Raw genomic sequence first — 27,850 nt, 5'->3', positions numbered from 1 at the left:
ATTGCATCCCACCAATCCCTTCTTTTCATCTATAATTTGGTGGAAAAGATACATCGATGACATTCTCATGGTTTGGCGAGGTACCAGTGAATCGGTCCTCAGTTTCCACCAATGGCTCAATAATCAGAACAGCTACCTTCGCTTTACTATAGAAATGAGTAAAGAAAGGCTCCCCTTTCTGGACCTTTCAATCTATAGTACCGGGACTGGTTTAGAGAGCGAACTATATCGCAAGCCCATGGCTAGAAATTCCCTCCTCTTATACGAGAGTCAACACCCTAAGTCCCTGAGGGACAATCTGCCCTTTGGACAGTTCCTCCGAGTTCGACGGAATTGTTCCACCTCTGATACTTTCAAACACCATGCAGAGGATTTATCGAAGCAGCTGACCGCAAGACATTACCCTAAAAAATTGGTCCAGCGTTCATATAAACGAGCAGCTAATAACAATCGAGCTGCTCTGCTTGAACCTCGCGTAGCAAAACCTCCTTTGGATCGCCTGACACTAGTGAGTACCTTTAACACCAAGTCCAACTATGTCCAGAAAGTTATTAAGAAACACTGGCGTATTCTGAACAGTGGCAAAGAACAGATTGCTTTTCCGCTCTTTGCCTTTAAACGCTCTAGAAACTTAAGAGACCACTTGGTACACACTCGCCCCAGAGCCACACCTAGTAGAGAGTTAGGCACTCTATGGGACTTACCTCCTGTAGTGGGTCACCATCCCTGCGGTGGTTGCTCTGTTTGCCCACTGACCTCTAGAATCACGAGTGTGGACATTGGCACTGATCGGCCCTGGTTACTGCAACAGTTTTCCAATTGCAAAAGTACCAACCTTATCTACCTCATAACGTGTACGTGCAACGAGCGCTATGTAGGTATGACCACGAGAAAGGTGCGTGTGAGAATGCAAGAGCATAGAAGTACGTTTCGGTGCAAGAAAGATATTTCCAGACTCACGAAACACTTTATAACACACAACCATGCAGAAACAGACTTCAGGTGGCATGTTTTGGAAAAACCTTTTATCCCACCACACGTGAGTGATGTGTCGAGATTTTTGTTCTTGCGTGAACAAAAATGGGTTTTCAAATTGGGTACAGACAAACGAGGATTGAACGATGATATACCCTGGCTCAATCTATCGTAGCTGTACATAAAGTTAGGCTAAAGAGTTGTGTCTTTCTATCCTTGGGCTGCACGAGTTTGGCTAAGTAAATATGATGACTAGTTCTCTCATGTATACGACTGAAAAATGAGCAAGCAAAAAGAGATTGGTCCCTTAGTTTTATGCCACTCATGTGCCCCAGAGATCCCTAGCGACCTTTCTGAATCATACCATCTAATTAGGGTGGTAACGATGGGGGTTTCCTGATAGGTTCATGTGCCATGGTGCCACCTTGTGGCATGACGAACAAACTTTCCTCGAGCAATATATATTTTTAACTTGTATTTTTGCTCGTGTTTATTCCGCATTTTTTGCCTTGTATTTTAGTATTTTTGTCTCTTCTAATTAGGAAGGGTGTAACACATTCAGAGTGAGCATGTAGAATTACACCGCTATGGCTTCACCCTGATAGGAACTACCGACATGACGAATATGACGTCATTTGGTAGTTCCTTCCTTTAGCCCGTGATTCTGCCTCAGTGGGCGGAAGTCTAAACCAATAGACTACACAAGCTCGAGGCGTGACATCACTTGGTAGTTTTCTACCGGGTAGCCTCGCGAGACTACGTGCATGAATCTGACAAACTAACGCGGAGCGGCGGAGATACACATCGGCCCCCCCATCTGCTAATAAAGAACCCCTGACATCATAGTTCGTCGCTATAGAATTATGAATATGACTCGTGCCAGCCCGTCAGGACAGCCCCTCCCTTGCTGTGTTTTGATTGGTTGTTTCTAGCACAACAGACGAGTGAAATGGGAGCCACGTAGTACACCCGGTGCCTCCCCCTGACTCAGTAACAGTCAGAGACAACGACGGACAGGTAGGACCACCATTCCACTGCTCTTACTTTAATATCTTTGTATCTAGTTGTCTTCTGACTGCTCACTTAGCGTTCTAAACGCTATTATTGACTCACACTATAGTTAACAATAGAAGGGATAGTAGGTTTAATTGATAATCAGTGGCTAGATGCTATTGAGCTCCAGGTATAGAAGACCTTGGTACTTCGTATTTTTATACACTGCCAGAGCAGATCAACGTTTGATCCCTCTGTTCCTTGTCCTTACGAAGTCGGCTTTTGTCCTTGTAGAGCGGGGTCTCACATATCCTGAGCCAGGTCCAGGAAGAGGTGAGGTCCACTCCCCGGGCACTCTGGGTGAGTAAGGTATTTTTTGAATTTTTGTATGTATTTAAGAAACAATGCACCTCTTGCTACAGACCATGATATCTGAATGTGATTTATTTGTACGTTTGTTCCCTACATACAGTAATAAGTCAACCAGGTACCGAAGAGAGGAGTTTACACAGATGGAGGAATATTATATCCTTTACTGATGTTCACTTGTGTGTGTTTTTTTGTATAGTTTTTCACACTTTATTCACTTAGAATCAGTAGCATATATATAGAACAGAGACCCTGACGAAAGCCCTGGTAATCTTCCCGTTGTGGCTGAAACATGTTGGTCTCCTCGCAGCTATTTGTGTGTACTGCGATGATGATGTTACACTGTTCTTGTTTTTAAAGAGGAAGGGACTAACTCTTATTAAAATCGGTTTTTGTTAAGTTCCTATCCTTTTTTAATCACCACTTATTCGTTTTGCACTGCACTTTCCCATCATATCAACATCATTGGTAGTACCGAGTGATTGTGGGTCGCTACCCCGAACTGGCTATCAGGGTACGCTGGTCTCAATGATCAAGAGATACAATACCCGATAAGGATTACCAAATGAGAATATTGAGCCATACAAGACTTTTGATGGGAATCCTTTACTAGGGGTGACTTACGCTTACTGGTGCTTCACTTTTGGTGATATGGTCTGATAGTTCAACTGTGTTTGTCCTCATGTACAACTGACATGGGCACAAAAGAATATAGAATCACTATTGGATTTCTAAAATAGACCCCTAAGTTTGTTGTTTATTAGTTTAGTTCTTTATATTGGACCATTGAATCATAGACTTTGTCCAAATTTGTCACATTCTGGAATTCTTTCAGAGACCTTCTCGGGTTCCACTCCTGAAGGAAAGCAATGAATAGCTTAAGCTCCACAGAGCAGAAGTGTTTTTCTTACAGCTAAATCTGACCGTGTCTCCAGCCACCAGATCCCAGCAAAATAAACAAATCTTCGCCATGCTTTTTTGTTGTGAAAAAGAAACTAGAAGACTAGCATCTACTCGTCGATCTGCATCAGCAGGAGACATTCCTCAGAAAGCAGTCTTTTGGCTTGGTGACATTGCAAGAGGTCCTACAACTCCTCCTGGAAGTGAGAATTCCTATATCATTGGACTTGAAGGATGCTTATGTTTATGACCCCCATCCATCCAAAAAGTGACTGGTGCTTGCGATTAGAGGTGGCCGGTCGCCATTAACTGTTTAAAATTTTTCTCTTTAGTCTAAAATCTGCCCCAGTGATAGTCACAAAATTCGTCACGCAAGTGACAACTCTTTGTGGAAAGCAACTACATTAAATCTCCCTGTGCCTTTTCAATGAACTCTTATAAGACATTGGCATATGATTTACCCTATATTCTCTCATTTTGAGATTCTTCAGCAAAATCAAGCGAGAATCATTCGAAGTCATCCTCATTGATTTGGTTTGTCCAATACAGTCTTGGTTTCCAGAACCTCTTCACCGGTCAGCAAAATCACAATTTCATTCTGGGAGGACAACCCCTTCTTTTCCAGGCACATTGGTCAGATTCTACATCATGACTCTAGCACTCTGCATATGTCTTTTTTCTGAACCCTGAATTTGTGCACCTAGGACCGCTCAGGAATGTTGTCAGACCTTGGCTCAGGCTCAAGCATCCTCTGCTACAGAGGCGAACAAGGCAAAGTGACAAATATGTATTCTGTATCTGCTCCTTTCACCAAGGATTGCGTGTAAACTTTAGCCAGCCACCTCAGATCTTATGGCACCTATCCAAGATAAGCTTGGTGTACTGGTCGGTGAATATCCTCCTTTCAGCAATATCCACATTCCGACACTCACAAGATTTTTCTTCTCCGACTCGATTAACAAAGACTTCAAAAGTGGTCTTTTCTAGGTCCTTCACGAAAGTGCCAACTGCTGGCACAGTCTAAATTTAACTCTTTGAACACCCTGATCCAGGGTAGAGGCAAGGCCTAGAAAATTCCTAATCAATTAGTCAGTCTTAATTGATGAAAAGCCCATTTGAAACTGTTTGCCAACTCTTAAGCATTTGTCTTTGAAAGTACCCCTGCTGAATGCCAGCCACTCATGTCAATAGGAACCATGCCTGCACTATTAAAGAGCCCTTTCTTTAGTTTCACAAAGAAAGAGGAGCGCTATGCAATAAACTCAAGTACTTCCCAAGAACTCCATCTAAGGTCTACCTTAGTGAGTCAATTGTGCTGCGCTCATTTCTCCAGAGTCCTTTTACTTCAGGAGAGAGATCCCCCCATTTGTGATCATCAGGTTATGTCCAAAGTTCTACGTGGTGAGCATGAAGGACGTTAGACTTATGTTTAAGCTGGTTGTAACTTTTGAGCCTATCCTATTAAAGGAAGGCTTACCAGATGTACTGCAGCAGCATCATGTTCTGCCTTTAAGACCTAATATCCTGTCCAAAGAAAGGTGACAGCTCATTCGACTAGAAGGGTGGCAGATACGGTTGAGCTTTAAGGAGGGGTCCCACTTTTGGACATTTGTAGAGAGACTACGTGGATGAATAAACACACAACACACCTTAACAAGACACAACTGCTTTGAGTCAGAAGTGACCAGAGATATGACTGCAGGGCAGGCAGGTCTTTGCAACTTATTTCAATAAGGTGAGGCAACTTTTCAGATTCTTCTTCATGGTGGTCTTTGGTATGCTTCTATACATCACGTGCTGTTTGCTGTTCTAATTCAAGCATGTATGAAAGATCCAATGCTTGAGAACAAATATTTACTTACCTGCAACTAAAGTTTGACAGTGTTGTCATCTTTCATGCAGACCTTCCCCTTTTAACAGTCTCGTCCCTTATTTCTTCACAGTGTCTATTTGGCCCATTTAGTTTATAAGATACCTAAGGGAGTTGTAGTCCATTCTGTCACACCTAACACCACCTTTGCAAACCAAAACTATGAAATCTGAGCTCCAAATTAGGAGGATTGAAGTTCAGAGCACATTCTCCTCATTTGCTGTTGTTATGGCAGTTTTTAATGAGCTACTAAAAAAACAATAGTCAGTGGTCTTTCAAGCATGGCAATCTGCTTTGCATCTGTTTGTTAAGGATACTAAGGGCTCCCTTCCTGACAACAGGAATGATTTATTTAAGTAATCTGGGAAAGATTCCAGTGCTGGATAACTGTTAAAGGCGAGTAACCTAGTGCATGCTATAGAGTCTCATTAAGGAATCTCCTAGAAATTCCTTAATATGTAAAAATCCTGCTGACATAACTTAACTTCTGACTCACACCTAAATATTGACTTAATGGTCTTGAATGCTTCCTAAGCTAGTGAAGCCCAGATGGCACGTCTGTACCAGCTGGACTATCTGCAGCTTCATCTACATCGTATTCAAGTGCAGAGACCAAATAGACCCTAGAGCGAATTCCCATCAGACCTGTCAACTTTCTCCAGATTAAAGAATTGTTTCAGAAGCCTAGGACCTTGATCTTTACGGAAAAGTCTCCTTCATTGATTCATAAGGCTCATGCCTCCCCTCCACGTGCTACGGGCCAACCTGCAATGAATAGTCGCCACTATCGAATGAATATTGACTGAAGTTGTACACCACTGAAGCAGACCAGGTTCCTTGCTCCTAGCTGCTTCCCTCACACTTGCCCTCCAGCACCAGATGCCATCCTCCTGGAACACAGCAGCCTAGTAGTCAAGAAAGGAATAACCACAAGCTTTTACTGATTATCCAAAACCTTGTTTCCTTCTTTCATGGAGGATACCTGTTTTTTCCCCTGAGTGTCTGCATATTATGACAAATGAGCTACTTCTCCTCCCATTCCTTGAAGTGCGGTTGCTCTTGTGACCTGCCAAAGACATCTTCTGCCTGATAAGAAGACACTGCATACAGAAGACCAAGGAACATTTTGCGTAAGGAAATACTGCCTTCATAGTCCATCAAAGAAACACCAAAAACAGCTCCTCACCTGAGTGGCCGTCTGCCCAGATTTTGAAAGATAGCCTTTCGCGATTGGAAATCGGCCCTTGGCCGACTCCCTTTCACTAAACATGATTGGGAGTTCTACTTTACAACAGTCTTTTGAACACCCAGAGGTTCCTGTGTAGACCTGTACAGCGCTTGAAGGACGTTGAGGCTGTGTATCAACCGTTCTCCTATGGGAGGCACCACGCCGAAAGTCTAAGTGCTATCCAGGATCCTGAAATGATGTTCCCCCTGAAATTTGTCTCTGGATTAGAGACACCCTATGGGCAGGAGGACATTATATCATGCAGGACCACTCTGCCAGACTCTGTAGATTGTGGAAGACGCCCAGACAGGGCATGCTGCAGCAGAGAAGCATATTAGAATTACCGCAGTAACAGCAATGAAAATGGGTGGCAAAAAGCTCAGGAGTGGTGACCCTATCTGGCAGACTACTCTTATGCGCTAACTCAGACGCTTTCCAGGCTGCCTGCACTGCAGCACACAACTCTACCTTGTCAGCACAACCAGTGGCCATAGAACCCCTTTTAGAAGAGAGCCCAAGGTCTTCAAGGCTACTCCAGTGAAATATGTTTTCTCTTCAACTGGTACATCATGAGATATTGTCTTTTTTCCAGTTCTCTGTTGTCTTAAAGTTCACCCAGAGATCCTGGTGCCCGAGGTCCCTCTAAGGCATTGACCGATCTTGAGCGTAACAAGCTAGGATGATCCATCGGCACAGTAAACTCACCTGCAATGAAGTCACTTATCTTGTGATCCATACAGTAGTAGGTCAAACCCCGACTGCGATTGAATAGTTTTGAGTTTGAAGACTATTGCTCACCTGCCACAATCCACTTGCAAATGCAAGCAAAGACCTTGTCTGCAAAGTCCAGAAAAAGATTTCTAGAAACTTTTTTTGTTGAATGAAATTGTGATTTATGGCCAAAATATCACTTCAGCAGCAAAACCAACTCAATGGCCTGGAAAGTCCTACCAGCCACCAAAGGACTATTGTGGTAGACTTGTCTAGAACTGCACCATACATTACACAACCCTATTGTACAGTTGTCCCACTGAAGGTCTTTGCTTTGTGAACCAAAGCTATGATATTTGAAAGACCCAAAGCAAGGTGTCATCCCACAGATTGGCATACGAGTACTTCTGGGTGAGCGTGAAGGACACCCAAGAGTAACACAAGTTCTTTCAAACTACAGGCCGTGGCCAGCACTTAGTTGAATGTTATACAATGTTTATCTGAAGCCGGAAATGCAGATATCTCTGTTTTTTTCCATTGTTTCCTATGAAAATATTGGGCTGCCGGCTAGATGACTCAGTAAAATAATGCTCACCAATGGCATCTGCAGTGATCTTAAGTTTACAAGTTTGAATCTTGGTCTAGCATCCTCGGCTTTCCATTCTTCATAGAGTACAATAAATAAGTAGGATTACACTGGGTAATACCATCATTCTTTATTATTAGTAGCGCTTAGAAGCGTCAGAAATGCCTGATGGAGCACTATATAAATATTATATAATAACACCTCTAGAAACCGAATAGTATTCTATGACGTGTTACGTGAAAACAAAAGCATGTTTATTATTACATGTGTAAAACTATGTCAGATATTGTTTCCAGAACCACCCTTCACACCATTTTCCCTGTGTGAGCCTCGACTGCTGTCATAGCCACCATAGAGGACTCATGGAAACTAAGCAATGTTTGGCTAAATCTTGAAAGTAGTGGTGTCCTGCCTGCTCCCCTTTGTCACTTCTAGCCGCTCCCTACAACCAAGAGTAATTGTGGAAAAACCCTGAGATTGCCTCTTCGCTGTATCAGAAGCAGGCATTTAAAGGACTTGTTACTACTTCTGGAGCACATCGTTGGCCTTGAATCATCGTAAACTTGCCCATGTCCCCGTCCATACATCCCTCAACCCATTAAAGTATGTCATGAACCCCTGAGGGTGGACTTCTAAACCTTCAATTAGAAAACCCTTGATGCAGGGTTCAGGGATTCCCTAGTCATGTTCTTACTTGGGAAGGCTTCTCTCTTCCATGGCCAACCCTTACCCAACTACATCTGACGCATCAGTTGAATGGTCGCACATAGACACATATGTCGTCTCGAAGCCGGTAAGTCATAGCACTGTGGGTAAGTGTGCCAACAGACGAGAAATCAAACAGCCCCATTCGAAGCCCTCACGAGCAGTTCAGTTTCATCAGTATCCTAAATTGCATGCTCTCTTCATCTCCAATAAATTCATGCTGGGAGCTGCCATGCTTCCCCACAGAGGATCTCTGTACCTTTTGGTTTCAAGGCTCTTTATGTAGCCGGTGATGAGTGGCGCGTGGCAATTCTGTGTACCCCTTCAGCAGCCATGATGCAAGTGCCTGTCACCCTCTCAAGAACAGGAATGGGAGGAGGGAGGAACCTAGCACTGGTCTGGTTCTTCCTTCTTGTGCTTCTACTGCACTTTCCTTATGTTTTCAAAAAGGCCCTTGACCAGCTCTGTTCTCCTGTGACCCAGGGGACTCATGCCTCTGTGCCAGGCCGCTTCATTACTCCATGACCAGGGAACCGGCCCTCGATGTGGGGGTAGTGATTGGCTGTGACCATGACCTCTGGGGCTTCTGGTCCATGTCTGACTGCAACCTGGGTGACAAGAACCTGCTTGACTCATATGTTCTTGCCTGTGGAATTCACAGCTTGTGGCCAAAGAGAGGTGTGCTTTGGGGGGTTATACACACCTGTAGGTATGTGCCAGCTATTCCACTGCAGCTTTACAGCCAGAGAACATGGTATACAAGAAGATACTCACGCAAGGCATTTGTTGATCTAAGCAGGCATTCTCCATGGGCAGACCAGCTAACCCCTAAACTTTATACCACGCTGTGCTTCGAGGTAACTCCCAGAGCCAGACTGGCCGTAGCGGGCACCAGGCGTTTTCCTGGTGGGCTGGAAGGGTGGGGGCCAGTTTTGGATCGATGGGGGCCGGTTTTGCTACTGGGGTCAGTTTTGCGACAGTGCTGTAATATCGGCCCCTGTAACAAAAGCGCAGCAGCAGTGTTTCCCACAGGCACAACCCCCCGCATGGCTGGTCTGACGTAATTGCCAGGGCTGGTTTGCCTTCCCTGTCCGGCCCAGTTTATTACATCCATATGTAGCGTTGACTTTCTTCAGTCTTTCTCGGTATCTGCCCTGCAAACTCAGACCATGCCACCAGCCGCCCACCGCTCCCACCAACGCACAAGAACGCGGCTTCCAGAACTTATAATTTTGTAGTGGTCTAACCTCATAATCATTGGAAACAGTAATTTGGAAATTCCTGACCTCCTTTTTGATTAGTACAACTCATCGTCCACAATGAACAAAGGCAACTGAGTGCAGACCGGTTTCCTGCAGGAAGCCGATGAGGCTGCTCTATCACAAGGGACGGCTGCCAGTCCAAGGAGCAGCAAAACGCCAAATGAACCTCAAGCGACTATAGCACCTTGACAAGCAGAGGGGCAACTGCTGGCAAATAGTCACTTGCAGGTCAAAGGAGAAGAAGAAGGCTCAAGGAAATGCACCCCCCTTGTTTATGGGATATCTGTTGGTCCAGTGGTAAGACAGAGGACGCAGGATTTGTTTAAAGTGAAGGGACTGCTGAAGGCAAAAGGGATATCACCCTAGATTATCATTGTAGGAATGTAATCTGACAAATATTGTGTACAAGAATACCACTCTGTTGGCAGTGGCATAATGCTAATTCATGCCACCCAGAATGTGATGGGGTCCCTGAGTCTCCCATATCTCACAGATTATGATTGGCACTGGGCTGAATGGGGGGGGCCCTGAAGGTTTGGAGGCTATTGGAGAGTTGCAAAGCACCCAGTGGCGGGCGGTGACCCTCAACACTGGAGGGCCATAGAAAGGGCCGAGAGACTAACCCGTGGGGGCCAAAAAGATAATAAAAAATGTACTTTCCCTTGTTTTGCTCGCTTCCACGTTATCTTCTTTCTTCTGGCATCAGCGTGACGCCACCTCCTTCTGCAAATCTCGACGCTGCTCTCATGCTGCAGTTGAGCAGCATGACAATGGCGCCAGGATTGGCTGGAGCGGTCTGCCTCAATGCTCCAGCAGGCACAGGAGGCCTGTGCCTGCTTTCCACGCTGCTGGTTAATAATAGAAAATCTACACCCACTTGGACAATATTCTTGTAAAACTATATTTAGTGATCATTATGTATGTCAGACAATATTTCTGTGTACTTCATTCTGACATAATGCCAGACATTGAAAGCTAAGTGGTTGCTATATGCATGAGAACAGAACAGCATCTTATGTTATGCATAAGTATATGGTTTGCATTATGCTATTAGTATTACCTCCAACCGCCTGTCTGGTTAGAAACCTTCTTGTCCTTGTTTTGTGCTAATAAAAGTCTGGAATAACTGTATAAATCCTATCTCAGATTTTCTTATTCTGCTCTATTTATAACATCATTACTCATTTGTAAATATTACAATGAGATTGCTGCTCTTCTGTAATAAGTTATTGCAGTTGAGTTGTGAAGTAACAATACCTGCAGCCAGACCCTGTGTCACTGAGCAGATGCACAACTTCTGCTCACACTTATGTTCCAGCTCTTTCTTCAGCATTGTGTTTTCCCTTAAGCATTCACAGAGTATTTATTGCACTCCCAGGACCCAGAACTGATTACAAGAAAGGAGAAATCACCCTGCATGCCATAACCTATTCCAAACCACAGCCAAATTGACGTATTAAAATGCGCCATATACTATAAGGAATAAAACACCTCTACACTGCTTTATGAGACTACTTCCAAATCACCCTAGAGTCTGAGGCCTAAAAAAGGAACCCGGCCTCGTCCTGGTTCTCCATTTGTATCCCAGTCTCCTTTGCAACTTGCAATGTCCTTGTAATGTACAACAGGGGATGATTCAGCCCATATTTGAGCAGAGAGGAGTTGGCCTAACGGCTAGGGCGCTCGACCTCGGACCTGGGGAACTGGGTTCGAGTCTCGGTAACGACGCTAACCATCCTGTGATTCTGGGCAAATCACTTAATCTCCCTGTGCCTCAAAAAAGATTAATGTGGGTCCTCATGTAACGTAACTGGTGCTATGTAAAGCTCTCTGATACCCGAATTGGGGGGCATATTACCAAGGGTGGTGATAGGCAATTATCGCCGGTTTAGCGGCCGTTTGCTGCCGCTAAGCAGCGATAATTCTATTAGCTCTATTAGCAAGCTGTCGCTAACTGATGTTAGCGACAGCTTTTAGGCGACAGCGAGCGGTTTGGGGCCCGCTTTGCACGTCAGCGATATTTATCGCTAATGACATGCAAAGTGGGCGTACCCAACCTGTTGGCGACTGAAAGCAGTCGCTAACGTCGCTATCGCCTATTAGCAAGGCAGGCGTAGCGATGGAAATATTCCCGCTATCGCCAAAAACCAACGCCTGCTCAGACCAGTTCTTAGTCATGTTATCCAATGGGAGGTGGATAACATGGCTAAGAGCATTTCGTCACTAATTCGTGAATATCGCTGTATTCTCAGCAATATTCCCGCATTTCGCCGCTATCGCTGGTTATTTTAGCACAATGGAGAAAAACTTTGCTAATAGCATGTTTTCTCCGCTAACATATCCAGCGATATGCAGCGATTTAAAAAAAATAATAATAATAATATATATATATATATATATATATATATATATATATATATATATATATATATATATATCTCGCTATTCCTTGGTAATGTGCCCCGCAATTCTGGTCAAGTTCGGGCTATATAAAACTCTGCAAAAAAAAAAAGAATATTTAACCCCTTCCATGCGTGCGAATTTCCGCGGTGGGCGGGGATTCGGATAGGCGGGGGCCGTCCTGCGCACACGCCCACCGTGACGCGTGACGGCTCCCGGCCATCACGAGCATGGAAGAGGTTAAGAGATATCCATTAAAAAACATAAAATAATAAAAAATCACATAGAAAGCTTCATGCTAAAACAACTTCATACTGTATTTTCCAACGAGGAATATTTATCACACTTATTTCACCTAAATGGAATGCGCCTTCATACATGAGTTATTTTGTTTTCACCCGGACTTCCTCATTCCTTTGCTTACGTTACATAATGAAGCATTCACAAGCTGTGCCAACCAGAAATGAATGCCTTTTTTTTCTACAAAGCACTGACTACCGTTCTTGCCAGACGAGATTCCAATTAACCTTAAAACCCTGACCGCCTAAGAGACCTGTAGATGTGAACTCACTTGGAGCTCTAACCTCCTTACTCGGGGTCCCTCATGTTGACATATCTGAACTCTAGTGAGCTATGGCCTCTTCTCTTTGTAGGTTCCTGGTCCTAACACCAGTGCATAGCAAAGCCCTGACCGGCTGTCTCCTGCGGAGTGGGAATGGTGTAATAGAATGTCGGTGTGTGGTCTGTAGTGGAAGCGAGGAGACAGGGACAGGTGGAGAAAGAATGGAGCCCCAACAGGACCTACCTGCTGTTGTTGTAACCAAGGGGTCTCCAACCTTTTCTGTAGCAAGAGCTACTTATGTAGTGATGTAAAAGTGAACACCCCATCCAAGTTTACCAGCAGTAATCACATCAGTGCATTAGGCACGGTTTCCAGCAATAATGTCAAAAAGGTTTTGACAACTTGAACTGAAATATTACATGGGTAGTATATACAAACCATAGCTGCAAAACCCCTGGCACCAATGTATAAATATGAGTAATAGATCTCTCCAACTCAGATGGTAGCTTTAAACACATTTTGAAAATGTAACTATTTTTCTACCCACATCAGCTAATAAGTTGTGAAAATACACACATTTGCGTCTTGAATACATGCCTTTTAATTTTCATATACATCTAATAATTTAACCAAGCAAAAGTTTCGGTAGTCATAGGCTGGGCTGCACACAGGAGAGCCACTCACAGGTAGCTGGAGAGCTACTGGTAGCTCACGTGTTGGAGACACCTGTTGTAACGTAAGGGCTTAACATGAAATAAAGAACTTACCTTCTACCTTACCTCGTACCTGAAGGTCTCTAGACTCTTGTATGAAACTTTGCCCTCTAACTTCAACACCCTCTCTCGTCCTCTCCTGACTCTCTCTTGCTCCCTCTCACTTTGCTCTTGCTCTCTTTCTGTCTCTCTCTCTCTCTCTCTGTCTTTCACTCTCTCATCAGTCTCTATCTTGCTTGCTCTGGAGTCCTGACCCTGGCACTTCAAAGCCCAAAAAAACACTGATTTCACCTCTCTGTGTCCTTCCCTTCCTCTCTGTCCCTCAGGAACCCTGGTGCTGACACTCCAGAGCTCAGTAAACCCCTGATCTGATACATATATGTTAATCTCTTCTTTTTTTATCTCACATTCACATACTCTGTTTCTTGTTCACTGTCTCAGAAACCCTGGCCCTGGCACTTCTTACAGCAAAACTGAGCTCACTTCTCTCTCACTCTGTCTCCTTCTCTTCCCCTCTCACTTTCTCTACCTTTCTGTCCCTCTCATCCTGTTTGGCATAACTCTTTTTTTCTCTGCCCTCTCTCTTTCTCTTAGTCTTTCTCCATCTAGTTCTCGCCTCTTTCTCTCTCTCACTTGCTCAGAGAGTACAGGCCCTGACTCTTGAGAGCCCAGCAAAGCCCTGACATCCACCTCTGATTCTCTCTCAGGAGTCCTGGTCCTGACATTCCAGAGCACAGCAAACCTCTGATCTCTCAATCTGTCCATCCGCCTCACTCTCTCGGGAGCTCTGGTCTTGAGACGTCAGAGCGCAGTAAATATATATATATATATATATATATATATATATATATATATATATATATATATTAAACACACTCAGGAAAGCCCTTCGGAATGACGCCACAGGAAGGCAGGATTGCACAAATGATTTATTTTCACCGCATGCCAGCAGACGATGCAAAAGGAAAAGTCTTCAAAGTTACAAGTGACCAGCCAGACGCGTTTCAGGATCAAACATCCTTTCATCAGTGGCTTGTAGCAAGGAATGGAAAGCCCTGTTTGTTGCGCACCTGTTTAAATTTCAATGTCCTGTCCAAGTGGGCGTGGTTTCTTGCAAAGCCATCTGGGCATTGTAGTGCGGCAATAGTTTTCCCCTTGTGGGGTGGCTTGAATTTCCTCCAAATAGGCTCGGGGTGACGTCCGAGTTGATAGAGGCAATTTCTTTCTTTCATCTGCCCCGCTTTGCTGAGGTGAAATCGCGTGTTACAGCGCAGCGCCACCCTGTATGGCGCCACACTCGCCTTCCTCCCAAAGAGTGCAGGTATTGGGATCAACCTGCACAGGCACGCCTTCAGCGTTGGGCTGTCTTCCACGACTGGGCAACAGCCGTATATTCATTAAACACACTCAGGAAAGCCCTTCGGAATGACACCACAGGAAGGCAGGATTGCACAAATGATTTATTTTCACCGCATGCCAGCAGACGATGCAAAAGGAAAAGTCTTCAAAGTTACAAGTGACCAGCCAGACGCGTTTCAGGATCAAACATCCTTTCATCAGTGGCTTGTAGCAAGGAATGGAAAGCCCTGTTTGTTGCGCACCTGTTTAAATTTCAATGTCCTGTCCAAGTGGGCGTGGCTTCTTGCAAAGCCATCTGGGCATTGTAGTGCGGCAATAGTTTTCCCCTTGTGGGGTGGCTTGAATTTCCTCCAAAATCCGAAATCCTTTTTTGAACATGCCTCTGATGAAAGGACACAGTTCCTGAAACGCGTCAGGCGAACTTATTATTTAGAAGACTGTAAGTGTTTGGGCTGTCTGCGTGCAAGCTGTTGATTCCATTAAATGCAACACTAAAGAACTTCTGGAGGCTTCTCTTCGTTGGCTTACCTGTGTGTGTGTTTAATATATACGGCCGTTTGCCAGGCCGTGAAGAGGAGCTCACCGCTGGGAGGCGGGTTCATGCAGGTTGAAAACCTCGACTTGCAGTATTGAACAGGAGACGAGCACGGCGCCATACAGGGGGTGCTGCCTCGAGCATTGTTTCACAGCTACAAAGCAGGGCAGATGGCATATCGCGCACAGCTTCTTCCACTGGGATAAGAACTGTTCTAAGTTGTGGGATTATGAGCTGCCCCACTTGGGGAAAATGATGGACGCACTACAGAACCCAGAAGACCTTGTGAAAGGCCACGCCCACTACAGGCAGGTGCTGATACTTATCAAGGGTGCGAGTCCTTCGAACGGCTTTGGAAATCCTTTTTTGAACATGCCTCTGATGAAAGGACACAGTTCCTGAAACGCGTCAGGCGAACTTATTATTTAGAAGACTGTAAGTGTTTGGGCTGTCTGCGTGCAAGCTGTTGATTCCATTAAATGCAACACTAAAGAACTTCTGGAGGCTTCTCTTCGTTGGCTTACCTGTGTGTGTGTTTAATATATACGGCCGTTTGCCAGGCCGTGAAGAGGAGCTCACCGCTGGGAGGCGGGTTCATGCAGGTTGAAAACCTCGACTTGCAGTATTGAACAGAAGACGAGCACGGCGCCATACAGGGGGTGCTGCCTCGAGCATTGTTTCACAGCTACAAAGCAGGGCAGATGGCATATTTCGCACAGCTTCTTCCACTGGGATAAGAACTGTTCTAAGTTGTGGGATTATGAGCTGCCCCACTTGGGGAAAATGATGGACGCACTACAGAACCCAGAAGACCTTGTGAAAGGCCACGCCCACTACAGGCAGGTGCTGATACTTATCAAGGGTGCGAGTCCACGAACGGCTTTGGAAATCCTTTTTTGAACATGCCTCTGATGAAAGGACACAGTTCCTGAAACACGTCAGGCGAACTTATTATTTAGAAGACTGTAAGTGTTTGGGCTGTCTGCGTGCAAGCTGTTGATTCCATTAAATGCAACACTAAAGAACTTCTGGAGGCTTCTCTTCGTTGGCTTACCTGTGTGTGTGTTTAATATATATATATATATATATATATATATATATATACTAGCAGCCCGTCCCAACGTTGTCCGGGTATGAAATAGAATGTGTGTATTTGGCAAGGGCATTTTATTTTAAAATCTCGCTGTAGACAACATTTTTTGTTTCATTAGAATAGGGACGGAGAAGGCCCAGCTGCAGCCCTGGTTGATGTTAGCAAGCGCGTGTAATTGGTGTAGTGATCCGCCGCCTGAACCCAGCTACAGCCCTGGTTGATGTTAGCAGGCGCGTGTAATGTCGTTGAATGAGAGAGTTATCAGTCGCGGGTAAATCCGTTTAATGAGAGAGTTGAGTGACAGCAAGTAGGAGAGGCTGCAGTAATTGTCCCCGCAGACACGCTCATTTTCGTGTTCTCCCGCCTGAGGCCCAGATGCAGGCCTGTTTGATGTTAGCATGCGCGTGTTACCCCGCTTGAGGCCCAGCTGCAGCCCTAGTTGATGTTAGCAGGCGCGTGTAATTAGTGTACTGATCCGCTGCCTGAGCCCGGCTAGAGCCCTGGTTGATGGTAGCAGGCGCGTGTAATTTTGTTGAAAGAGAGAGTTCAGTAACAGCGCGCAGGAGAGGCTGCAGTAATGTTACTTACCAGGCCTCCAGGTGAACGCGTTTGTCACGCCCCCAGCACACGGCCACAGCAGATGATCTTCTGATTAATGTACGACCCACATGGCATGGCATGATGCGGCGCAATTGCGTTCACATGGCCGGACCCACGCCCCCAGCGTTTCTCACACCCCCAGTGTGCCCCTTGATGCTGCGCAGCAACGTAATTGGCACTTGTATGCACGACTCAAATGGCATGAAGGGCGGACACACCCCCCCCGGCGTTTGTCATGCCCCCAGCATTTGTCACGCCCCCAGCGTTTGTCACGCCCCCACCACACGCCCACAGCCCACGATGTGATGGACGTACCACACGTCCCCAGCGTTAGTCACGCCCACAGCCCACGCCCACAGCACAACGCAGACACGCCCACAAGGGACTACTTTGCTGTCACGGTTCTTTTACCTTTTAAATGTATAGAGGAGTTGGCCTAACGGCTAAGGCGCTCGACCTCGGACCTGGGGATCTGGGTTCGAGTCTTGGTAACGACGCCAAACATCCTGTGATTCTGCAAATCACTTAATCTCCCCGTGCCTAACAAAAATTAATGTGTGTCCTCATGTAACGTAACTGCTTGCTATGTAAAGCGCTCTGATACCTGATTCAGTTCGGGTCAAGTTTGCCCTATATAAAACTCTGGGGGAAAAAATTAAAATGGTGGCCGTCTGCATAGCCTATGTCCTTCTGCTGCAACTGCCCTTTCCAACACTGTATTGGGTGTTGTGATTGCTGCTGTGGTTACTGAGATTACCCGCCTCAAAGGTTTGGGCTCTCTCTTTATAATATTAGTATGGATATATACTGAGCTCTGACGTGCACTCTCAGGAGCCCTGCGGCTGGCATCAAGCTCATCTGAAGCTCTGCCCGTCCTCTGCCCAGAGTCTTAATGTGGACAGTTCAAAACTTTGCTAAGCTCCAGCCTCCTCTTTTTCAGGAGTAGGACACTAATGGTGTCATTACTTTTACCCTATCTGATGTAATCAGTGGTACAATTGATGTAATCTGTGATGTCATGCGTGAATTCATGAGATGTGCATTAGGGACATGTCAGTCGTTTTCAAGTTGTGGACTTTAACCATAATGTCCAATAAAATGACTTTTCTCAAGAAATGTGTAAGATTTTTCCAAGGCATAGCTCGGATCATGAAGGTCCTTTAACACAGGATTTTAGTAAACCTCATTGGTTTTCCAATGATATACTTTGACAGATGTCTGCAGTGCCCGCTGGGTGTGAATTGTGGAGTGTGTAGGTAGATCAAGTCAATTGCAAGGACAGGTAGACATGAGTATGACAAGTATTTTGTTTGAGACGATGTGTGTTTGTGTGAGTGTATAGAATTCTAGAGTGTGATTTGTAGCATACATATTTTTTGAGGTTGCTGTCTACATATATGGTTTTCGTTCGTAGTTGTTGATGGGTTGTGGGCAGCTGTGATTATTGGTATTAGTGGCATAATGTGTGACATATAAGTGCTATATTACAATCACAGCAGTAACAACCGGCATCATGGTGAAAGTGTTTGAGAGCATCAACTTCCCAATCTTATTTTTGGGAGTGATGTGGGGGGCATGGCTACTAGAAAAGAAACTGCCTTTACAACGTGGACTTCAGCACGCGTGCTGTTTCCCTGCAACCTGAGCAACGCGTGCCTTAACCGCGCATATGCGTGGTTAAGGCTGTCGGCATTCTAGCTGTCGGAGCGGGTGGGGAGAGGAACCATAAGGTATGCTGCAGGAAGGACCTGGACGTGGCGTGGTAAGTTGGGCAGGGGACAGGGGTAGGTTTTAGGGGTGGGGGACGGGTTTAGGGCTCAGGGCATGGGTCTAGTAGGTTTTACGGCAGAGGGTTGAGTTTAAGGGGGAAAGGGGCAGTTTTCAAGGCTTGGGCCAATTTTTAGGGTTATGGCGAGGGTTAGGATAGTTTTTATGGGCTGGGGGCCGGGTTTTAGGGTTCAGGGTAGGAGGTCTGGGTAGTTAAAAGCCTGGGGCAGGTAGATTAGAACACAAGAGGGTGGGATTTTAGGGTTTCAGGTCGGGGGGGGGCTGGAATGGGATCTTTACCAGCCATATACCTTGACCAAACATGCCTTTACTACAAAACTCATTGCAAAGGCATGCATGATAAATCCATGCATAGTAAAGACACAGTCATTGTAAAGACTGCATGGTTATGGCATGCGTGGTTTGCGCATGTGTGGTTTGCGCATGTGTGGTTGAGTCATACAACCTGGCTACAGAGCAGGACAGGTGAGAGTTCCCCTGTGAGACTGTGACAGGTCAGCTTCTGGAGGCTGGGCACTGTGACTACCTGGCTAGCTAAGGTCAAGGAGTTGGACTTCCGGCCATAATTGGCAGAAGCACAGACTAGCAGGTTAGCTGAGGTCAAGGGGTGGGACTTCCGGATCATGATAGGCAACAAAACTATTCAGGTCACTAAAAGGTGAGTGAAAGCTGTCTGCCAACTTTCTGTCTGCATTCACGTTTCGCTCAATGTTGTGCCCAGGTGCGGCTTTAGGGCAGTGCGACTGGTGCGGTTGCACTGGGCGCTGACATGGAGGGGGCACGTTGACCTCAAGAGGGGGCTGTGTATCAAATGTTGTGTCGTATGGCGTGGGTGAGCCTATTGCACATGAAGATCATGGGGGTGTTCGTGATTTGAGGCGTAAGTCCCCGCGCCCCGTGGTACAGGCCATGACGTCAAGAAAAAAGTAATAAAAATGCCCGAGTCATATACCTTGTGGATAGACCCTCACTGCCAGTGTCTAGGGTATCATTGCAGCGAACTATGTTGCGCTTCATCACAGGCCCCAAACGAAGGCCGGTAACATCAATAACTTACGATTTAAAAACACCCGCTGCCAAGTTCCTTGTGCGACCAGCTTTCAGACAGCAATAAAAATGTAAAGATAAAGCTTGCAATAAATGTTCTCGTAAGAGAGAGAGCTCGGAGTTTTGTCTTGTGGCAGATCTGGCTCACCATAAAGTAGCACAGAAGGTTAATATGCCTGCTGCAAAGAACGCATACCGTGCAGATCACAGATCTGTATTTTATGTGGATAACTGAGTGGGTTACTGCTTTTGTCAGAGAGATCCTTTTGTTACTGCAGTTCATAAGATACAACCCTAATATAGAACAGTGACTTTTACGCAACTGTCTTCAAAAAGCTGCATGCAAACTGCATAAAATAGGTTAGGATGTTAGTTTTTCCCCCCAGTCTTTAATTTTCTATTACTAACCACATCGACGCTGATGACGAGCTCAGCTCGTCACGAACCGCAGGTTTTTAAAAACTTCAGCGCACAGCGGGAAAATGCGCCGCAGCGATGCGGCTAATGTTGCTAAAAAGGGTTTGTACGGATAGATATACAAACTTACTAAATTACTAAAGCTAGCCTTTACCAGTGCTTTAGGACAACGGAAATTAATGGAAAGAGGGGCTATGGTGAGGGTCTCTTTGCCCCGGTGGTATTGAAGGAATCTGAGAAGGAGGTCATCGGGGTAGAGGGGGCGCCAAAATTGATTGTCGCAAAGGGGGCCACCAGCGCTAAAGCTTGTCCTGGTTGTGCCATCCCTCACTTTTGCTATTTTTCCACCATTCTTCAACACAAGTATATCAAGCTTACATGGTGCTGATTGTGGTTTTCAGGCTAGCAGTTTTGTTTATGGAAAACATTCCAAATCTTGAAATGTTCCTTTTTTTTTCTTTTCTTTTTTGCAGTTTTATATAGCGCGTACTCGACCCTAAGGTATTGGAGCGCTTTACACAAGCACCAGTTACATTACGAAAGGACACATTCATTTTTGGTAGGCACGGGGAGATTAAGTGGTTTGTCCAGAATCACAGGATCTTGAGCCGACGCCGTTGACTAGGAACCTGGTTCCCCAGTTCCAAAGTCGTCAGCTCTAGCCGTTATGCCACATTCTCTTCCCTTCTAAAAATAAACAGAATGGTGCTTATATAGATTAAAAAATTCTAAACTAGCATGAGTTCCTCGTGGACCAGAGATGTATGCTACAGTTCCCCAGACTCTTGAAAACCTATTATTCAGCCAAAGTCAGCACAGGGTGAGAGGGACACACTTGCCCAAGTGGGAAACATGTCCTTCAGATACACTGTGAAGCAGAAGGAAACAGGCTTCCCGCCATTTTGATTCTCACAAAGCTATATTTTCTCTTTCTCTTCCAGTCCTGCCTGCGGTCCTGTTTCCAGGAGCAGATGTTCACCCAGTGTGGCTGCGCCCACTACATGTACCCCCTGCCAGAGCGAGGCCAGTACTGCAACCATGAGAATAACCCAGAGTGGGGTAAGTGATGGCACTGAATGGCTCCAAGCGCGCCAAGGCATTCCGAGCATGCTTCACGCTCCATTCCCTGTTCCGTGACTGTGCCAAGCTAACCATGCACCTTTACTGTGCCAGGTTTAGCAATGCTTGTGCTCGACTGGCCATTTTGTTTCAAAGACTTTTAACCCTATGAGTGCTGCCGTCGGCCGCTGAACGTTCGGAGCACTACCTGGCTGGTGCTGCAAACGTTCAACGGCTGACGCAGCCCCGCCCACTCTCTAGAACGCCCACACTGCGCCGAAATAACGGTCGCAGTAAACTGGTGAAAGCCCAGGCCCAGAATGGTCCTTTAGAATAAGCATCCCATATCTAGCAGTTCTGCTTCAGGCATCCATGCATTGGTTTCTTGAGCGTGTTTCATGAGATCTCCCGTTGGTTCATTGATTTTATTTGTGGCTGTCCAAAAATTGATCATGTGATTTCTTTTCAGGCTAACTGTCCAGTAATCTAACGATCTTATTACAGTCTGTCACGTATTGATCTAGTGAGTGTTCTTCATGTTATCCATGCATCAGTCGCGGAATTGTGGTTGATGCCATTTGCAGTCAGTCTAGTGAGCGTTCTTCATGATATCCGCGCATTCAATCAATCAATCAATCAATCAATCAATCAGAGCATTTATATAGCGCACTACTCACCCGGAGGGTCTCAAGGCGCTGGGGGAGGGGGTCCGCTACTGCTCGAACAGCCAGGTCTTGAGCTGCTTCCTGAAGGCGAGGTGGTCCTGGGTCAGGCGGAGGTGGGTCGGAAGGGAGTTCCAAGTCTTGGCGGCCAGGTAGGAGAAGGACCTTCCTCCTGTGGTGGCTCTTCGGATGCGGGGGACGGCGGCGAGGGCGTGGCTGGTCGATCGCAGCTGGCGTTTGGGAGCGTAGAAGTTGAGGCGGCTGTTGAGGTATCCTGGTCCTCGGTTGTGTAGGGCTTTGTGTGCGTGGGTGAGGAGCCGGAAGGTGATTCTCTTGTTGATCGGGAGCCAGTGCAGGTCTCTCAGGTGTCCGGAGATGTGGCTGCGGCGGGGGATGTCCAGGATGAGTCGTGCTGAGGTGTTCTGGATCCGCTGGAGTCTTTTCTGGAGTTTGGCGGTGGTTCCAGCGTAGAGGGAGTTGCCGTAGTCCAGACGGCTGGTGACGAGGGCCTGGGTGACCGTCTTTCTGGTCTCGGTGGGGATCCATCGGAAGATCTTTCGAAGCATGCGCAGGATGTTGAAGCATGACGAGGAGACGGCGTTGACTTGTCTGGTCATGGAGAGGGAGGAGTCCAGGATGAAACCCAGGTTGCGTGCGTGGTCTGTTGGTTTGGGTGCGCTGCCCAGGGCGGGGGGCCACCAGGAGTCGTCCCAGGCGGAGGGTGAGGATCCCAGGATGAGGACTTCCATCTTTTCTGAGTTCAGTTTCAGGCGGCTGTTCGACATCCATTTGGCTACGTCTGTCATCCCTTAGTGTAGGTTGGCTCTGGCGGTGGCGGGGTCGTTGGTGAGGGAGAGGATCAGCTGGGTGTCGTCGGCGTAGGAGATGATGTTCAGGTTGTGCTGGCGTGCGATGTCTGCGAGGGGGCTCATGTAGACGTTGAAGAGTGTTGGGCTGAGCGAGGAGCCTTGAGGAACGCCGCAGATGACTTCGGTGGCTTCCGATCTGAACGGGGGGAGGCGGACTCTCTGTGTCCTTCCGGCGAGGAAGGAGGTGATCCACTCCAGTGCCTTCTCCTGGATTCCGACGTTGCTGAGGCGCTGTACTAGGGTACGGTGGCAGACAGTGTCGAAGGCCGCGGAGAGGTCCAGGAGGATGAGGGCCGCTGTTTCTCCGTTGTCGAGCAGGGCTCGGATGTCATCGGTGGCTGCGATCAGGGCGGTCTCGGTGCTGTGGTTGGCCCGGAAGCCAGACTGCAAGTGGTCGAGGGAGCCGTTCGTCTCGAGGAAGGCGGCCAGTTGCTTATTGACGGTCTTCTCAATGACTTTGGCCGGAAACGGGAGCAGCGAGATGGGGCGGTAGTTCTTGAGGTCGGTTGGGTCTGCTGATGGTTTCTTGAGTAGAGCGCTGAGTTCGGCGTGCTTCCAGCTCTCCGGGAAGGTGGCGATGTCGAAGGAGGTGTTGATGATGTCCCGCAGGTGGGGTGCGATGACAGCGTCGGCCTTGTTGAAGACGTGATGAGGGCAGGGGTCTGTCGGAGATCCGGAGTGGATGGAGTTCATCGTGCGGATGGTGTCTTCGGTGCTGATCAGGGTCCAGGCGCGGATGGTGGTGGTGGGGGGCGGTGGTTCGGTCGTGGCGTGCGTAGGTTGAGTGCTGAAGCTGTTGTGTATGTCCGCGATCTTGTTGTGGAAGTAGGAGGCGAGGGAGTTGCAGAGGTCTTGCGAAGGGGTGATGTCGTTGTTTCCGGCGTTGGGGTTGGAGAGCACTTTCACGATGTTGAAGAGTTCCTTGCTGTTGTGTGCGTTGTTGTCCAGTCGTTCCTTGAATGCGGTTTTCTTGGTGGCGTGGATCAGCTGGTGGTGTTTTCGGGTGGCGAGCTTGAGGGCAGTCATGTTGTCCGGTGTTGGGTCTCTGCGCCAGGTTTTCTCGAGTGCTCTGCAGTTCTTCTTGGAGCTCTTGAGTTCGTCGTTGAACCATGGGGCTTTCTTGCTGCCGGGTCTGCTCGGCGGGGTCTTCAGAGGGGCGAGGTCGTCTGCGCAGTCGCTGATCCACTTCGTGAGGTTGGTGGCTGCTTGGCTGGGGTTGGTTGTGCTGGTGGGGGGGTTCTTGCTCAGGGAAGTTGCGAGCTGGTCTGCGGTGATCCTGTTCCAGCTTCTGCGGGGAGCCTGTTGCTGGTGATGGTGGAGCGTGGTCCTTCTGAAGTTGAAGTGGACGCAGCTGTGGTCCGTCCAGTGGAGCCCCATGGCGTGGCTGAAGGCGATGTCCTTGCTGGAAGAGAAGATCGGGTCGAGAGTGTGTCCGGCGTAGTGTGTGGGGGTGGTCACCAGTTGCTTGAGTCCGAGGTTGGCGAGGTTGTCCAGCAGGGTGGTTGTGTTGCGGTCGTTGTTGTTCTCCAGGTGGAAGTTGAGGTCCCCGAGGAGGATGTAGTCGGCGGAGGGGAGGGCGTGCGGGCTGACGAAGTCGGCGATGTCCTCGCTGAATTGTGTGCGTGGTCCCGGGGGTCTGTAGATGAGGGTGCCTCGGAGGGTGGTCTTGGGGTTGACATGGATCTGGAAGTGCAGGTGTTCAGGGGTGCGAGGGTGTCGTCGGTGTTGGTCGAGATGCGGATGGTGTTCCTGTGGATGATGGCGATGCCTCCTCCTGTCTGGTTGGCGCGGTCCCTCCGGGTGATCTTGTAGCCCTCTGGGATGGCGATGGCGATGTCGGGCGCGGAAGAGGCGTTCATCCAGGTTTCCGTGAGGAAGGCGACGTCAGGGTCTGTGGTGTCGAGCAGGTTCCAGAGCTCGACGGCGTGTCTGTGGACGGAGCGGGTGTTGAGCAGGATGCACTTCAGGTGGGTGCTGCTGGAGTTAGGCTTGGTGGGAGCTGGTGTGGCGTGGGTCCGGTTGCAGGTGAACTTGCAGGAGTGACAGCTGAAGGGTCCGTGGGTGCGTCTCGGTGTGGCTCGGTAGCAACCCGGGGTTCGGCCGGTGTTGAGTGCGTTGAGTTCGGTGGCGTCGTAGGTCCGTCTGGTCGGCTTCCGGCGGTGGGGGCCAGGGGTCATGGCACTGGACGCAGTCCAGGCGAGGACGGGTGCAGACGGGCTTACCTTTGGCGCACCTTCGGCGCTCATTCGGTGCTCCCGCTGCGCGCGTCCGCTGCGCGGTCGCTGAGGGGGCGTCATAAGAGGGGAGCAGGTAGGGCGGGTCAGCTGGGAGGCGGGAAGGGGTGCCCAATCGTCTGGCGAGGGGGCGGGGCCGCAATCAGGAGGCGCGGGAACGGGACCGGCAGAGCGGGCGGCCCAGCGGCGGCTGGGGCGCTGCTAACGGCGTCGGCGAGGAGAGGTCTCGGCGAGGGGGCTCGGTGTGCAGGTGAGCAGGGGCACAGAGGCAGGCGCGGCAGGGAGCAGGGGGGCGACCAGGCCAGAGGCGCAGTGGTCGCTCCCTAGATGCAGGCGAGGGTCCCCTTAAGAGGCGTCCAGCCTCAAATGCAGTACCTAGGCATTAGCCTATGTACTGCATTTGATGCTATTTGCTGTTGGTCTAGTGAGCGTTCTTCATGATATCCGTGCATCAGCCTATGAACTGCATTTGATGCTATTTGCTGTTGGTCTAGTGAGCGTTCTTCATGATATCCGCGCATCAGCCTATGAACTGCGTTTGATGCTATTTGCTGTTGGTCTAGTGAGCGTTCTTCATGCTATCCTTGCCGCAGTCTATGAACTGCGTTTGATGCTATTTGCTGTTGGTCTAGTGAGCGTTCTTCATGATATACTTGCCTCAGTCTATGAACTGCGTTTGATGCTATTTTCTGTTGGTCTAGTGAGCGTTCTTCATGCTATCCTTGCCTCAGTCTATGAACTGTGTTTGATGCTGTTTGATGTTGGTCTAGTGACTGTTCTTCATGCTATCCGTGCCTCAGCCTCTGAACTGCGTTTAATGCTATTTGCTGTTGCTCTAGTGAGCGTTCTTCATGCTATCCTTGCCTCAGTCTATGAACTGCGTTTGATGCTATTTGCTGTTGGTCTAGTGAGTGTTATTCATGCTATCCGTGCCTCAGCCTATGAACTGCGTTTGATGCTATTTGCTGTTGGTCTAGTGACTGTTCTTCATGCTATCTGTGTGTCAGCCTATGAACTGCATTTGATGCTATTTGCTGTTGCTCTAGTGAGCGTTCTTCATGATATCCGTGCATCAGCCTATGAACTGCGTTTGATGCTATTTGCTGTTGCTCTAGTGAGCGTTCTTCATGCTATCCTTGCCTCAGTCTATGAACTGCGTTTGATGCTATTTGCTGTTGGTCTAGTGAGTGTTATTCATGCTATCCGTGCCTCAGCCTATGAACTGCGTTTGATGCTATTTGCTGTTGGTCTAGTGACTGTTCTTCATGCTATCTGTGCGTCAGCCTATGAACTGCGTTTGATGCTATTTGCTGTTGGTCTAGTGAGCGTTCTTCATCATATCCGTGCGTCAGCCTATGAACTGCGTTTGATGCTATTTGCTGTTGGTCTAGTGACTGTTCTTCATGCTATCTGTGCGTCAGCCTATGAACTGCGTTTGATGCTATTTGCTGTTGCTCTAGTGAGTGTTATTCATGCTATCCGTGCCTCAGCCTATGAACTGCGTTTGATGCTATTTGCTGTTGGTCTAGTGAGCGTTCTTCATGCTATCCATGCCTCAGTCTATGAACTGCGTTTGATGCTATTTGCTGTTTGTCTAGTGAGTGTTATTCATGCTATCCGTGCCTCAGCCTATGAACTGCGTTTGATGGTATTTGCTGTTGGTCTAGTGACTGTTCTCCATGCTATCCGTGCCTCAGTCTATGAACTGCGTTTGATGCTATTTGCTGTTGGTCTAGTGACTGTTCTTCATGCTATCCGTGCCTCAGCCTCTGAACTGCGTTTGATGCTATTTGCTGTTGCTCTAGTGAGTGTTCTTCATGCTATCCGTGCCTCTGCCTATGAACTGCATGCAATGCTATGTGCTGTTGGTCTAGTGAGTGTTCTTCATGCGATCCGTGTGTCAGCCTATGTACTGTGTTTGATGCTATTTGCTCTCGGTCTAGTGAGTGTTAATCATGCCATACGTGCGTCAGTTTATGAACTGCGTTTGATGCTATTTGCTGTTGGTCTAGTGAGTGTTATTCATGCGATCCGTGTCAGCCTATGTACTGCGTTTGATGCTATTTGCTGTCGGTCTAGTGAGTGTTATTCATGCGATCCGTGCGTCAGCCTATGTACTGCTTTTGATGCTATTTGCTGTTGGTCTAGGGAGTGTTGTTCATGCGATCCGTGTGTCAGCCTATGTACTGCGTTTGATGCTATTTGCTGTTGGTCTAGTGACTATTCTTTATGCTATCCGTGCCTCAGCCTATGAACTGCGTTTGATGCTACTTGCTGTTGCTCTAGTGAGCGTTATTCATGCAATGCGTGCGTCAGTCTATGAACTGCGTTTGATGCTATTTGCTGTTGGTCTAGTGAGCGTTATTCATGCGATACGTGCGTCAGTCTATGAACTGCGTTTGATGCTATTTGATGTTGGTCCACAGAGCGTTCTGTATGATATCCGTGCGTCAGCTTATGATCTGCGTTTGATGCTACTTACCGTTGGTCTAGTGAGTGTTATTCATGCAATGCGTGCGTCAGTCTATGAACTGCGTTTGATGCTATTTGCTGTTGGTCTACAGAGCGTTCTTCATGATATCCGTGTGTCAGTCTATGAACTGCGTTTGATGCTACTTACCGTTGGTCTAGTGAGCGTTCTTCATGCTATCCGTGCGTCAGCCTAAGAACTGCGATTGATGCTATTTTCTGTCGGTCTATTGAGCGTTCTTCAGCTATCCGTGCCTCAGCCTATGAACTGCTGTTGATGCTAATTGCTGTTAGTCTAGTGATTACATTTTAAACAACCCATAAAGTGATCTCTTGGTTGTGTTTTCGGATGTCTGTACAGCTGTCAAGTAATTATTTAGTGATTTATCTCACACAGGTCTAATGATTTGTTTTCTGTCTGCCCACACATTGGTTTAATGATTT

The 27,850-nt window shown here is 47.5% G+C and overlaps 1 protein-coding gene across 1 annotated transcript in view; it reads left to right on the top strand.

The window, feature by feature from the left end:
- The window catches only part of SCNN1B (sodium channel epithelial 1 subunit beta), a 231,133-nt gene that overhangs the window by 179,804 nt on the left and 23,479 nt on the right, over window positions 1-27,850 (top strand). The window contains exon 8 of the mRNA XM_078664792.1: window positions 21,055-21,172. Within this exon, the coding sequence (XP_078520918.1) occupies window positions 21,055-21,172 (118 nt within the window). The remainder of the gene's footprint in view (window positions 1-21,054; window positions 21,173-27,850) is intronic.

Source organism: Lissotriton helveticus, chromosome 10, assembly GCF_964261635.1.
Source record: "Lissotriton helveticus chromosome 10, aLisHel1.1, whole genome shotgun sequence".
NCBI lineage: Eukaryota > Metazoa > Chordata > Amphibia > Caudata > Salamandridae > Lissotriton > Lissotriton helveticus.
The sequence above is the reverse complement of the archived record's forward strand: the minus strand, read 5'-3'. Positions and strand labels throughout refer to the sequence as shown.